The 15,083-nt window shown below is 39.0% G+C and overlaps 2 protein-coding genes and 1 long non-coding RNA gene across 3 annotated transcripts; 1 reads left to right on the top strand and 2 right to left on the bottom strand.

Moving 5' to 3' along the window:
- The first annotated feature begins 2,947 nt into the window (after positions 1-2,947).
- Positions 2,948-5,949, top strand: LOC141777699 (cytochrome c oxidase assembly factor 1 homolog). Its single transcript, XM_074652198.1, has 4 exons — positions 2,948-3,103; positions 4,218-4,369; positions 4,880-4,956; positions 5,627-5,949. The coding sequence occupies exons 1-4, from the start codon at positions 3,010-3,012 to the stop codon at positions 5,760-5,762; spliced, it is 459 nt and encodes a 152-aa protein (XP_074508299.1). The 5' UTR covers positions 2,948-3,009; the 3' UTR covers positions 5,763-5,949.
- A 189-nt stretch (positions 5,950-6,138) lies between these two features.
- On the bottom strand, positions 6,139-8,792 carry LOC141777697 (acyl-coenzyme A thioesterase 5-like). Its single transcript, XM_074652196.1, has 3 exons — positions 8,335-8,792; positions 7,835-8,037; positions 6,139-7,690 (listed from the first exon to the last, which is right to left on the bottom strand). Exons 1-3 carry the CDS (start codon positions 8,789-8,791, stop codon positions 7,082-7,084), a joined length of 1,269 nt encoding a protein of 422 aa, XP_074508297.1. The 5' UTR covers position 8,792; the 3' UTR covers positions 6,139-7,081.
- A 2,842-nt stretch (positions 8,793-11,634) lies between these two features.
- LOC141777689 (uncharacterized) lies at positions 11,635-14,921 on the bottom strand. Its single transcript, XR_012595939.1, has 2 exons — positions 14,100-14,921; positions 11,635-13,056 (listed from the first exon to the last, which is right to left on the bottom strand). It is a non-coding gene; the product is annotated as an uncharacterized LOC141777689 (long non-coding RNA).
- Positions 14,922-15,083: the final 162 nt, after the last annotated feature.

Raw genomic sequence — 15,083 nt, 5'->3', positions numbered from 1 at the left:
AAGAGCTGCAGTTCTGGAGATGCTCTGACCCAGTCGTCTAGCCAGCACTATGTGGCCCTCGTCAAAGTCGAGTTGGAGTTAATGAGTGAAGTATTAATTGTTATGGCTGATCGGTGTAAACGGGTAAAGGGCACGGTGAAGACCTGAACACAAATTATATTCACAGAGCTTTCCCTCTCTGTTAAACAGCCTCGTCCTGCATTAGAAAAGTACGTAATTAAAACAACACAAAAATCTAATAGAACTATGGCCGAGCGTCAGGGAGAAGAAAAAACTGAATTTGTCAAAAAAAGAAGCCTATTAAGTATTCATTATTGTTTAAAAAAAACAAAAACATAATACAGACAGAATTATATTAAAAGTTACTATAAATAACAGAAAACTCATCTCTGATGCAATATTCACTGGAAATAATCTGCACAAAATGCATTCAACTGTTGAATATAATATGAAATATCCATAAAATAAGTCAGGGGTTGTCAGTTTACTCAAAGATAGAAAAGGGGTTCCTTAAAGAAAAAGGTTAGGAACGAGGACGATGAAGATGAAACACCAGATTATGTTGAAAATTTAGTAGTACATTCAAATTCAAGCATATTATTAACCATGAAAACATAACGGTTGAACGAACCCTGTAAATAAAATGAGTGAAAGTGGTTTCTTGGTTCTCTCACAGTTTAAATTAAGTTTCAGATTATTCATATTAAAGTGGATCATGAGGGGTTCTATGAGGAAATAAAGCACATGTGGACTTCTCTGGTACATGTTTTTTTTTTTTTTAAATTCACAGTTTCTGTAATAATATACTTTATAATAAAATACTGGGCTATATGACAGCCAACACACTGGTGTCATGTTAATGCATCTAGCACTCTGTGGGTTGTTACAAGGACAGTTTAGTTGTTTCAGTGTTTTTCATGCCTCCACTTTGTGCTCCACAGACAGACAGACGGTGAGTCAGACTGCAGTGTAGCTGACGGTGAATCATGAGTGCATCTATTTGAACTAAGAGGAAACAGTCTCAGGTGGAAGGTGTGTGTGAAGAGAAGAGTATAGCAGCAGCAGAGAAGTGTACAGCGGTGTGGCGTAGTCGAGTACAGACACCTTTTAAAGAGACGAAGAAAAGAAGAAGGCTGCACAATTAAATGTCTAAATTATCACCGTGATATTAATTTCACAAAAAGTGTTTGAACACCTCATTTACAACCTCAGTTGTTCATATTAAGGAAGTTTGTTTAAAAACGAGGGTTAAATGGAAGCTATAAAATAAAGAAACAGATAAAAAATAAGAAATTTAAAAAATAAAACTTCTCCTTCTCCTCAGCCGGAGCCTCCCACTACTGGAACAATCGTCCCATTGAATTAAGAGACAGCATTAATTACCTAACCTTTAGACATAAACACAAGGCATGGCTTAAAGTAAACCAACCGATTTAACGCATTAGTATTAATATTAGGCAGCTGGTCATAATGTTCTGGCTGATCGGTGTATATCAGTGGTATGGTGAGGTATATAATGAGTCCAGCAGAGGGAGACAATGAGAGTCTCCAGTCAGCCAGACACTGTGGTGTAGCAGTGAAATTACGTTCATTCTAGAGTGAGTTTTTCCCTTCATCCTCATGCTAAAATCAACTGTGAATCCACATTTTAAAGCTGGTACTTTAAAATAAACTAATCCCCATGGGGAATTAAATCTTCTTCATTTAACACATCGAAACACCCCGTTGACAAACACGCAGCCATAAACCGGAGAGGCCCGAGGGCACATGGCTGTGATGATGTCGACTCTGACAACACTCTGGTTTCCAGCTGTCATTTTGCCAGATTTTTTCCTTCTTTGTGTTTTGGATTATTGCAGATAAATAAACTCTGTGGAAAGTTTGCTCCAGTTGGTGGCATGGCTTGGTTGTGGCTCGACTGTCAATATGGCGGTTGGGTCACAAACTTTCTCATTTTACAGCTCAACGGTACACTAAAATATGTTTATGAAAACAGAAAAGAAAGTCATTACAATAACAGAATATTGATTCATATTGATCAGCGCTGCCTAGTTTGACCGTCTGATCGGAGTTCACGAGTTTTGTGAGCAGTGATTGACAGCTGCCCAGAGACTGCTCCGCTCTGATTGGTTGTTTTTGTTTGGGGGAGGTGAAATCTCGCCATTAGGAGCGGTGGATTTTTTTTCAGATTATCTGTCTCATGCACTACTGTCAGGATATAATGACAGTTTTATCAAAATAACTTTTTATCATATTTGCTCAAAGTTACCAAATGCAGCTTTAACGTCATTTCATGAAAAGCTAAGTAATAGTTAAAATACGCTGTTTTAAATTTGATCAAAGGTTGAAGTTAAAGTGAACGTTATCCACAACTCACTTCTCCACAAATATTGCTTTGTGCTTTTAGTTGTAGCGTTACACAGAAATGGGATGTTAGCTAATCAGACATTCTGAATGAAGAATTCCCTTCATCAGTGCCTCTTTAACCCGTTTAGCTCACATCCTCCACGTCATATTGTGCACCTATTTAACAATATATGCAAAAGATGTTTCATCATCATCAATTTCTTCCTGTAAAACAAAATATGAAGTGTGCTTACATAAGCTAGTAAGAACCAATAATATCATGACATCTATTCATAAATCAATCTGCAACTTTTAGTGACAAGGGAGGTGTGTGTGTGGAGCCACAGTCCTCTGTAGCTCCGTACTGAGCTACATTCTAACGCTGCGTTGGCACCAAACGCAGAGTGATTTTTCGCCTTGTGTTATTCACGTGAGTTTGTCTGCCGTGTTCATTCGCGGAGGGGCTTACCTCCATGGATACCAACAGTTTCATCAACCAGGACCGAAATAACCACTATAGCTGCTCTGTACATGTTGAGGAAGTCCCAGACATGTCGGACGACCAAACGCCTTTGTGTCTGGGTTCGTAACATCATCTGGCGGCGCTCGGTGAAATTTCAGACACGTGTCCGTCTGTGCAGCTTTACAGGGAAGGAAGTAAAGATGAGGGTTTCCACCAGTCAACTGCAGCAGCTCGCCATCTTCACCACCCTGCTGACCGGGGGTGGGATCGGCACCATGTACTATCTGCTGCAGAGTGAGTACAAATGAGCTGTGTGTGTGTGTGTGTGTGTGTGTAAAGATACATTATAGGCCTACCAACCAGGTTGACTGATGTAAACAAAAAAAGGAAAAATCAAACAACTAAAAAAAGACGTGAATACAGAGTTGTGTTTCTCAGGTTCCACTGGCTGCACTCAGGTCATGACATGAGGTGATGAATTTTGCTGCAATCATCTCATATTTGGGCATTTCCCCGAGTAAATATGGGAGTTCCTCTCTGTCTCAACAGGTCAGAACTCCAGCAAACACGTGTATACAACAACTTAAAAAGTGGAAATGAAATATTCAAACCAAGTCAAGCTGGTTTAATAAAGGGATTTCCACTCTAATGGACAATTAGATAACAAACATGACAATGTTTTCATCTTTCATGGCAAGAGCGCCGCCCTGTGTACTGTTCCTGGAGGTAAAGATGAGTTTTACAATGTTAAAACCAAGGACAAAAACAGTCCATTTCATAAACTGAAATGCTGGCGTTTATCTTCAGGTGCATACGTGTATTTTGGGTTTCTACTAGAACATGTTTACATGATTTCACGTCCAAAAAACGAGCACCGACAAACCTGCTTAGTTAAGAGTAGGAAAAGATTGTGGGTTGGATTAAAATGACACCGGACGTGCTGTAACTAAAATACGGAAGTTACAAATAAATCAACTTCAGGACATGAACAGCAGTCTCCTGAGCGAAAGTCCTGTGTTTTTTGCTGTAACCTCTCGTCTCCAGGTTGTCTCACGTCAGAGGACATTTGCATAAAGATGAATCTTTCTGGGTCACGCTGCTGGGAGGTGCCAGGCAACTATTTTATAGCTTCTATTCACAGTGAATGACAGCCTGTTGTGCCTCTAGTGTTTGAGTCTGCATGAAAAAGGGATTTCCTCTTCAACTTCTGTCAGAGTTGTTACATGTCAACTTTTCTATTGCTCTTATCTTTTACTCCTCAGCTGACAGTTGAACTTCTCATTTAAAGGGTACTAGATGAAAGCTGTTAAACTGCTCTCAGTCATAAAAACTTCAACATTTCAACTGTTGTACTTTATAACCCATTTTCGGCCACTTGTTTGTGCCTTTCTGTCTACTATCCAATTAGAGAAATTTGCTGCGTCAGACTACCACAGACTGGCTCTGCAGAAGTTGGAAGCATGTCCAGTTGCCATGGAAAGCCTGGGGGCTCCGCCTTTAAAAGTCTACAACATCCATCTGACAGACAGAAAGAACCGCATCGATCAGTCTACAGCACAGGTACTGTGTGTTTTAGGAAGACATCAGAATGTGTTATCCTGTGTTCTGTGTCAATAGAACTGTTTTGACTAAACAGTTGCCCCATCCATGCGTCGCTGTGCAAATGTTTGTTTGGCAATCTTGTTCTTGTAAAATGTCCTAAACTTCCAAGTTGGATCATTACTGCATGGGAACAGGCCGCGGGTCAATAACTCCTTTTATTGCTTTTTAATTTCTTGGCTAGTTGGGCTCTTAAGCTACACTAATGTCCTCTTTGAATATGTGTTAAGTGTTACTACTGTTGTGGGAGCATGTCTTTCATATGTTGTCCACTGTGAGCTGTTAGGACTTGTGTATCTTTTGTTATTGTGCATGGACGACCAAACTAGTTTCCACTCTAATAAAGTTATCAGTCGAACATGAAATCGGTGTGGGACTCAGATGATGGGCAGCTGTACCATACAATGCTGTGTACAGCTCTGATATCTGTCTGCACTTGCAGATGAATTTGAATTTGCATTGTGTTTGCAGATAAAGATCCCTGTGACTGGGTCAGAAACTGGAGGTTATCTGTATACTTCTTCAATCAGAGACCCTGATACCAACAGGTGAGTACATTCTGTTCTATTCTGAGTTGCAGTTTTTCTCATTCGCTTTGGGACCCTATTTAAACAATCTATAGCGCATGGTTTAAAGTGCACTTAGGGCGTGTCCAACTCCACTTTTGCTAGTTAGGCGGCGCATAACCTCGGTGCAAAGGGGTTGTATTTAGTCTCTTAATTAACAGGTGTGTTTTGGGCGTAACAGGAATTCAACCAATCAGAGTGGCATCTCCCTTTTAAAAGCCAGGTGCGCCTGCACATTGGTGCATTGCTATTTAAAAGGGCAGATTCAATATATTGGAGAAGCGAGCCATTTTCTTAAGCCCCCAGGAAGAGCGTTGGGCTTTGATGCAAATGTTCGTAGTGGCCAAACGGCGGTACTACAACTTCCATTGGGAAAGAGACATCTGTAACTCAGCAGATAATTTTTTTTTTAGGTAAATCAACTCCCCAGTATGAACACTCTAATAGTCCTTATTTAAATCATTAGGTCCTAAAAGTAAAAAAATGCACTAATAGCTGAATCCATGAATTCATTTTATGATAATAAGCACTAGGCTAAATATGATAAACATATATATAAGATGATGAAAACTTTATTACAGTCTGATGCAACCCACGGCTGAGTGAAATCCTACGGAGATCAACAACGCATTCCATTTGTCCCTCCCTGCAGGTGGAGTCTGAAACTGGCAGTGCTGCAGCTCAGGGAAGGACGGACCATCGACCTGCTGAATCCTCCGTCACCACCCGGAGCACCAACCCAGGCAACAGAGTACACAGAGGGGCTGGACACAGGCCTCTGGCATTGATCACCTCCATGTAGCCTTCTGATGAGAACAATGAAAGTGGAAGTTGTGCTGCTCCAACAGCTGTTGAGTAGACGTCTAATTAAGCAAAATAATATGGAGCTACGTTTATTTACCAAGCGGCAAATCCTCAACTCCAGCACAGACAGTGTGTCTCAAAGGTTTGGTTTTGATTAAATAATGTGATGGAGGCATGTTGTTGCACTGACTGTTGTGTTGCTCTGTTAAGTCATTGCTAGACTTTTCTTTTTTAATTAATTTCCTTTCAGATTGTGATGTGCCATGGGTCCACACATGCAAGAGAAGGGATCTCATTTATAAAACAGTGCGTGGATCCACACTAAATGTTTGTGTACGTACTAATGAATAAATGAATAAATGAATGAATGAATCATTTATTTTCGTAACCCATCCCTCATGGGATTATTCAGACACATTAACCAACAACAAAACAAACAAACCTTCCGGCATGTTAGCCCACCGTCATCTAACAGCACATTACATCAGCATCATCCAGACATATAAACATCATCCAGATATAAATGCACACGTGAACCTCCCACAAATAATAATCCAGGATACATCCCACAATGATAATACAACAAACTGATAAACACTCTGAGAGCGCAGACCTCCGCCAAGCTGCCCGAGTACGATTCTCTCTGCAGGCAGAAGGAAAGAGGCATGGTGACGCGTCATGAACGCGTCATCAGATACATGTCTTAAAGCCTGTGGTGTTAATCCACAGGCTGAGCAGAGTTATTAAAAAAAAATCCTGAAGCTTGATAATGATCCGGATCACCACCAAAATCTAATGGATTGTTCATTGTGCCACACCCCACCCCTCCAAAAAACGTCATTCAAATCCATCACAGACTTTTGGAGTAATCCTCCAAACAGACAAGCCAACAAACCAACGCCGGTTAAAACATAACCTGGCGGAGGTAATAACCAGTCACAGATATACAATCACAGCTCCCGAAGCACAAGACACATACACAAATCCAATCATGACAAAAAGGCAGAAGAGTCTGAGGAATTTATATATCGTATGTTGCTTTTCTTATCCCATCTCATGATTTAGAAATAAATTCAGAAAATACAAACACATTATCAAGAAGATATTCAATTAAGGCTACAGTCCTGTCATTTCACAGTGGTAAATCTGCATCAGGTTGTGTGAATTCATGATTTTGAAATACAAAAATATTCAATCATCAAATCAAACATGAAATTGTTAGCTTAATTCATATACAATCATTTACCGTTAACTGGCTGGTGATTTATCTGTTCGGATGTCTTCCATATCATGATATTTGTATCTATAATTTGGCTTTAGTGTGTGTAGCATCACAGCTCAGGTGAGTTCTGTAGAACTCCTGGATCCTCTTCCACATGACGACTTCAGCTGCCGCGTGGGACTTGGGCACACCCCCCCACGCGACAGGCATGTTTACAACCCCATGAAAACTGGAGGGGCAGTAGGGTCCGTAAGGCGGCTCTAAGTAATGTCCCGCTCCGGGGTAACACACACTCTCAAAGTTGTCCTTCCCATGACGCTTCAGTCTCTCCTCCATCATGTCCACGTAAGCTTTGCTGTCCCAGTTGAGGTCGTCCTCTGATGACACAAAGAGGAAACGTCCCTTGGCCTGTTCAATGGGGACCAGGGTGGCCTTGTTCTCCTCTGCCAGTGGATCATGCATTCCATCCTTGACAATGGCGACCCCTGAATTAGTGTGACTCATCTTCTTGATGTCAAACATTAAAGCAGGGAGGATTTGGCTCTTCTTATAGTGGAGGGGTAGAAGTGTGTTGGCAGAGCAGCCATTAATCCACACTGTGGCATCAACATCTGGCAGGTAAGAGGCTATTGAGAGCGCAAGATCTCCACTTTTTGAAATGCTTATTACGCCAACACCTTTACTGCCCACCTGTGGAAAAACATACAAACTATTGGCTGCTCTTTTTTAATATTACTTGTGATGCCCAAGTGATGGTATTATAAATAACACCGTACAAACTAGCAAATGTGTCCCAAAAAAAGAGATTTGGACAGTACTGTTCAAACCACTCACCTTGTCTTGTTTTTTTAAAAACTTTATTGCTTCCTCAAAATAATCCAGATTGACCACTTTGATGTACTTCGGCATGTCATCATGACCGTACAGCGCGACGGTCAGAACCACAAATCCATGGCTGGCTAGCAGAGAGGCCCTTTTCTCTGACAAACCACCACCAAAAGTGTACAGATCCAACACAGCAGGGAACGGACCTCCTCCTGGATCAAAACACATGGTTTGTATCTTATTCAGGATATGACATTTACATGGAATATGAAAATAATCCAAATATAATATCTTCATTGTATTGAAGACTTGATGTGTTTTTAAAAGGTTCGATGTACCTGATAAACAGCTTTATCAGGCTGTGTGGTCACACAAGCAATACGGGTTAGTAGAATAAATTCACTGTTGTTTTTGTCTCTGTTAATAATAATCAAGACAAAATAATGCCAGTATTTTCCTTTAACTTTACTAACTGAATAATTTGAAGCATGACAGAGACATAGACCAACCTGGGGGAGTAAACAGGACTCCGCGAATATTCCCCTCTTTGACGGGGAGCCGGCTGACCCCGTTTCCTATCAGAAACCTCTCATTGGTCGCCTCTGCCAGCATCCTGCCCTCCTCCTCCTCCTCATGCACAGAGAACTTCACAACGTGCGGGGTTAGTGAACTTGTTTTTTGCAACCTTCTGTGCAAGGAGTCCGCCTTCATGGACCACAGCAGACCCATGGGTTCAATCCCGGTGTAACTCCCACCGAGAGAGGGGTCTCTCTGCAGATCGATCTCCCCGCTCCCATCAGCCTTGTAGGTGGCCGAGGAGCTGAACACCACTCCCTTCTCATCAGTCGATCTGGCTCTCATGGTGATCACCTGTCTCGACCTCAGCCCGGTCACCTTCACCTGAACGGGGTCATCAAACATGCATCTGGCTCTCGGCAGCAGCCTCAGTCTGACTTGGGAGGGCATCTCTTCTGAAACATATAAAAAAAACGTAGAAAATACAATGCATTATTAAAGATTAAATCATCAGACATCATCTACTGGCAAACACAAAGGCGCAGAACAAAACAAAATGCTATCTGGCTCCAAATCGACAGTGCACCATAGCAGATTATTTAAGCATGGTTACTGATCTACAATTAAAAATAACCTTAACAAAGTACAACCTGGCTGCAGGTAGAGCACATGCTGTGCTCTCACATTAACCTTGAGTGAGCCTGAAATAGAGCTACACTTCCTCATCACATGTGAGAAATATAAAAACATCAGGGAAAAATGTATTTCAATAAAATGTATTTAACTAGTCCTACTGGTGAAGGAACTGGCCTTCTACCTCCAAGAGGTCAAGGCCCAGTTACGTGTTGGTTAATCTTGTGTGACAAAGAGATTTTCCAAACAGACGGGTTAAAGCATAATAATACAATTTATTCCGAACAATCAATGTTGCATAAGTAAAATAAAAGAGTATACAGATATCTGGATCCAGTCCACGTGTCCCTGACAACATACAGTGCATGGGTCAGTTCGTGAAGTCTGAACCCCGAGCTATCCCTGATCCAGCGTTTTATGGTTTACACAATATTAATATTCATGAGTTATGGCACGTAATGTTTTTGCTGCATATCTTCTTCTTTGTTTCTCCTTCTGACTCCTTTCTCTCTTTGACCTTGCAAAAGAACAGAACGTTCTGTTCCCTGTCCTCGCAAACACTTCATGCACAACAAATCCAACAATCAGGTTATTGCAGGTCATTGTACACACTTTTGTACATAATAAATCCAACACTGGGGAGGAAGAGCTGGGTGCTGGCAGCAGTCTATGTTGAAAAAGCAAAAATGATTGGTGGTAAACAGTTATATTGTTTTCCAGTGTGGAAGAAGTATTCAAATATTTTACTTCTGTAAAAGTAGTAATACTATAGTGTACAAATGTTCTGTTACAAGTCCTGCATTCAAAACGTACAAATGTGTTGGCATCAAAATATACTTAAAAAGTACTCATCATGTCTCATATCACAAAGAAAGTCTTTGACTTGTAGGACTTTATGTATTATGGTTTATTTTATGGATGTTAATGCAATGTAATTACTGTTAACTTTTTAAACATTTAAATACACGTATGCTTAAGCAATACGTACAGTGTTGTGTCATGCAAATAGGAAGTAAGTAAGTACAGCTTTATTTATATAGCACCTTTTAAAACAACACAAAGTGTAACAAAGTGCTTCACACACAAATGAAACATCAAACAATGATGTAAACGAGGAAAAATTTCAAAATGAAACAGAAACAATGAGAAGCAGATCAAACAAAAACAGACAAACACACAGAATAACAAATAAAGACATTTGAATGGAATTGATAAGAAAATAGTACAACAATAATTATGTTGTCATATATAACATCTTCTTTCATACCTCATTAATCATCTCAGGATTTTATTAAAAAATATGAGATAAACACAAGTTTTGGACTTACTAAGGCTGCAACTATCTATCAACTAATCACTTAATCATTTGTTAATTAAAGTGTAATTTCCCTGAGCCCAAAGTAACGTCTTCAAGAGTCTGTGTTGTTTGACTGACCAACGGTACAAACCCCCAAAAATATGTAATTAAAAATGATACAAAACAGAAAAGCAGCAAATCCTCACATTGAAGACGCTGGAACAATATTTGTTGTTATTGCTTAATTAATAGAAATTAATTAATTATCAAAACAGATGCTGAATAATTTTCTGTCGAATGACTAATAGATTTAAGTATTATTAGACTGTGAAAAAATGCAAAAAGATGGTTGTTATACGTATGACTTACTACGTAATATAGACATTAATCCAATTATATAAATACATACTTGTAATTTTGACACAATGAGAGTTTCTATCATTTTTAATACTAAATCTCTTTTTTCGGAGCAGGAATGGGATCTAAGATCATGTATCATTTTGCTCTGACTCTAAATCTTTTGTGACGGCAGCTGATGTATTATTGATCATTTTTTATTTTAATTTAGCACCAAATCTTTGTAACAAATGGCATCAACCCAAACATTGCTGCAATAATTTATGAGAAATAATAGAGCATGGGGATGGCCATCACAAATGTATATCATCATGTTCTACGCTCTTATACACTTTCACAATTTATTTTAATTAATTAATTCATTCATATTTCTTAATGACTAGAACAACTTGACACAGTGCTGAGCTGCACCTCAAATTAATCTTCAGGTTCACAGCTTTCAGATGATGTACACCACTTCTATGTGACATCTACTGCTGACTTTTTATCTAACGCTGAACATCCCGTCCCCCACTCCTAACCCTAGAAAAAATGGGGGTGGGGGGGAATGGAAAGGGGTTAAGTAAAAGTACAAATGTTTTTGGCATCAAAATATACTTAAAAGTTCTCATTATGCAGAACATTTCAAAATAATACATATATTATTGAATTATAATTATTGATGCATTAATATCAATGTTGCAGCTGGTAACGGTGGATTTAATTTGAATTTATATACTACTGGGATTAAAATAATACATCATAATTTATTAGATTTATATTTTCTATTAATAATCTTAAAAGTAACTAAAGTAGTAAAAAGTACAATATTTGCCTCTGGATTGTAGTGAAGTAGAAAAAGAAAGAAAAAAAACTAAATTGAAAAACTCAATTAAAGTACCTCAGATTGAATATACTTAGCTAGTTCATTTCCACCGCTCTTGTTTATCTAGAACAGATAAAAATCTTGTTGAAAATGAAATACGGTGTTAAAATATATGAAGCAGGAGACACAGGATGCTTTGAATTGAGCATTATTGTGATTTAATTCACTATGTCTTATATCACAAAGAAAGTCTTTAAAAATGCAGACTAGAATTTCTGTATATAAACTGTACACAAAAAGCAAGGCACTATACATTCAGAGCTGCTGTTTCTCTTTCTCGTACAAGTCAAACCTTTAAAATTACAACTCTTACATCTCAGTAAAGTCCACAGTCACTTCAGCAGTTTCACACAATCGAGCGACACGAGCTCCCTACGTGGCCTGACAGCATCCAGACACTGTAGACAAAAAAAACTTTCCTCACAACATCTGACGTGACAGGATTTGTTTTTACATAGATACACACACATTTACACAAATAAACATTACACACAAACATTATATACAATCGCACACACACACACACACACGTACATACATACACAACCATAGCATGGCACTCTGACACCAAGCGTCCTAGTGTGCACATTTTTCATTCGTAAGTCCACGAGTGGTGACGTTAGTGTTTGGAGGAGACTCCAACTACACACAAACACCATGTATGAACCAAAGCAAGGTGTTTTTTACCTGCTCTTAAATGACAAAGTTGAAAGGTCAAACATGACTATAAGCAAAGGCGAGTGCATCTCCAGTCTCATCCTTCATGTACGTTTTCTTCAGCTTCAGATACTTTCTATCCCAATGTCCTCGCGTGTTGCCACCAAAACAGGTTTATGTGACATTTCCTGTTTCTCCATCGCAACGCCACCTTTTTTTTGTATCTGCTTCCATCTTTGATTTAAAAAACTTCCTTTAAAACAGTCCTTTGGACTTCTTTAAGTTCACTTGCTTCCACCCTGGTAAACCTTCGTATTCCTCTCTCTTCATTTCCAAAGCTTTCTGCAAGTGGAAAGAGAAAGACACGTGCGGTTAATTAATCAGGAAGATGATGACACGGGGGATTCAACTTGAATTTCAAAGGGAAGTATTGATGTTTTTCCTGTAACTGATAATAGCTGTGGAGCCGTCAACCATTGGTCTCTGTAACTACTAAAGAAAAACACAACAAATACAATTTTATGATCTGTAGGAATGTGTTTTTTTTTCACCTAAAAGAAGCTGTAATTCTTTCAAATTGCAGTAAATCTTGTTTACTTCTTTCAAAGTGAGGATTTTTATGCTTAACAGTCTTTAAAACATGTCTGACTATTTCAACTAGGACTATGAAAGCACCAAGAAATATCAGCAGATGAAGATCTGAGGGCTGAAACATGTTAAATACAGGGTTCGTACAGATTTTCAAAATAAAATTCAAGCACTTCTCAAGGTAGCTAAACAAAAGATTTCCAGACTCTCGAAGCCTTTATCACCGCATCTAAATTGCTGCTATAAATGAAATTGCGAAAAATAAAGTTTACAGAATTCCTTTATACCCACAGCAATCAATGTATATCAACACTTTTTCTAAAGATTATTTTTGGGGCTTTTTGCCTTTATTTGATAGTGATAGTCATGAAAGGAAAAGATTTTTGGTTTACATGAGTGATTGTGTAGATTACTGGTTCCCAACCTTGGGGTCCTGACCCCCATTAGGGGTCACCAAAGCTTCACAGGAGGGTCATTTGGGATTTTAAGGGATGCAAGACAACTTAAAAAAAATATATTAGCCAATATCTCAGCATTTAATTAATTTCTGTGAAGAAAACTAAATAAAATTGTTATTTTTATTTAAGATATACACCGATAAGCCATAACATTATGACATCATGGGCACCCTGACCGGTCTGCGGCTACACAGCCTCGTACGCAACAAACTGCGATGCACTGCGTGTTCTGACACCTTTCTATCAGAAAGGTCAGCAGTTTGAGCTCCAGTAGCTCTTCTATTGGATCTGACAACACGGGCCAGCCTTCGCTCCCCACGTGCATCAATGAGCCTTAGTTCTGACCCTGTCACCGGTTCACCGGTTTTCCTTCCTTGGACCACTTTTGGTAGGTCCTGATCACTGCAGACCGGGAACATCCCACAAGAGCTGCAGTTCTGGAGATGCTCTGACCCAGTCGTCTAGCCAGCACTATGTGGCCCTCGTCAAAGTCGCGCACATCCTTACGCTGGCCCATTTCTTCTGCTTCCAACACACATTCAAAGGTCAAAATGTTCACTTGCAGTCTAATATATCCCCCCCACTGCCAGGTGCCATTGTAATAAGTTAATCAATGTTATTCACTTCACCTTGGAGTTAATGAGTGAAGTATTAATCTTATGGCTGATCGGTGTAAACGGGTAAAGGGCACGGTGAAGACCTGAACACAAATTATATTCACAGAGCTTTCCCTCTCTGTTAAACAGCCTCGTCCTGCATTAGAAAAGTACGTAATTAAAACAACACAAAAATCTAATAGAACTATGGCCGAGCGTCAGGGAGAAGAAAAAACTGAATTTGTCAAAAAAAGAAGCCTATTAAGTATTCATTATTGTTTAAAAAAAACAAAAACATAATACAGACAGAATTATATTAAAAGTTACTATAAATAACAGAAAACTCATCTCTGATGCAATATTCACTGGAAATAATCTGCACAAAATGCATTCAACTGTTGAATATAATATGAAATATCCATAAAATAAGTCAGGGGTTGTCAGTTTACTCAAAGATAGAAAAGGGGTTCCTTAAAGAAAAAGGTTAGGAACGAGGACGATGAAGATGAAACACCAGATTATGTTGAAAATTTAGTAGTACATTCAAATTCAAGCATATTATTAACCATGAAAACATAACGGTTGAACGAACCCTGTAAATAAAATGAATGAAAGTGGTTTCTTGGTTCTCTCACAGTTTAAATTAAGTTTCAGATTATTCATATTAAAGTGGATCATGAGGGGTTCTATGAGGAAATAAAGCACATGTGGACTTCTCTGGTACATGTTTTTTTTTTTTTTAAATTCACAGTTTCTGTAATAATATACTTTATAATAAAATACTGGGCTATATGACAGCCAACACACTGGTGTCATGTTAATGCATCTAGCACTCTGTGGGTTGTTACAAGGACAGTTTAGTTGTTTCAGTGTTTTTCATGCCTCCACTTTGTGCTCCACAGACAGACAGACGGTGAGTCAGACTGCAGTGTAGCTGACGGTGAATCATGAGTGCATCTATTTGAACTAAGAGGAAACAGTCTCAGGTGGAAGGTGTGTGTGAAGAGAAGAGTATAGCAGCAGCAGAGAAGTGTACAGCGGTGTGGCGTAGTCGAGTACAGACACCTTTTAAAGAGACGAAGAAAAGAAGAAGGCTGCACAATTAAATGTCTAAATTATCACCGTGATATTAATTTCACAAAAAGTGTTTGAACACCTCATTTACAACCTCAGTTGTTCATATTAAGGAAGTTTGTTTAAAAACGAGGGTTAAATGGAAGCTATAAAATAAAGAAACAGATAAAAAATAAGAAATTTAAAAAATAAAACTTCTCCTTCTCCTCAGCCGGAG

Source organism: Sebastes fasciatus, chromosome 11 (genome assembly GCF_043250625.1).
Source record: "Sebastes fasciatus isolate fSebFas1 chromosome 11, fSebFas1.pri, whole genome shotgun sequence".
Lineage (NCBI taxonomy): Eukaryota > Metazoa > Chordata > Actinopteri > Perciformes > Sebastidae > Sebastes > Sebastes fasciatus.
The sequence above is the reverse complement of the archived record's forward strand: the minus strand, read 5'-3'. Positions and strand labels throughout refer to the sequence as shown.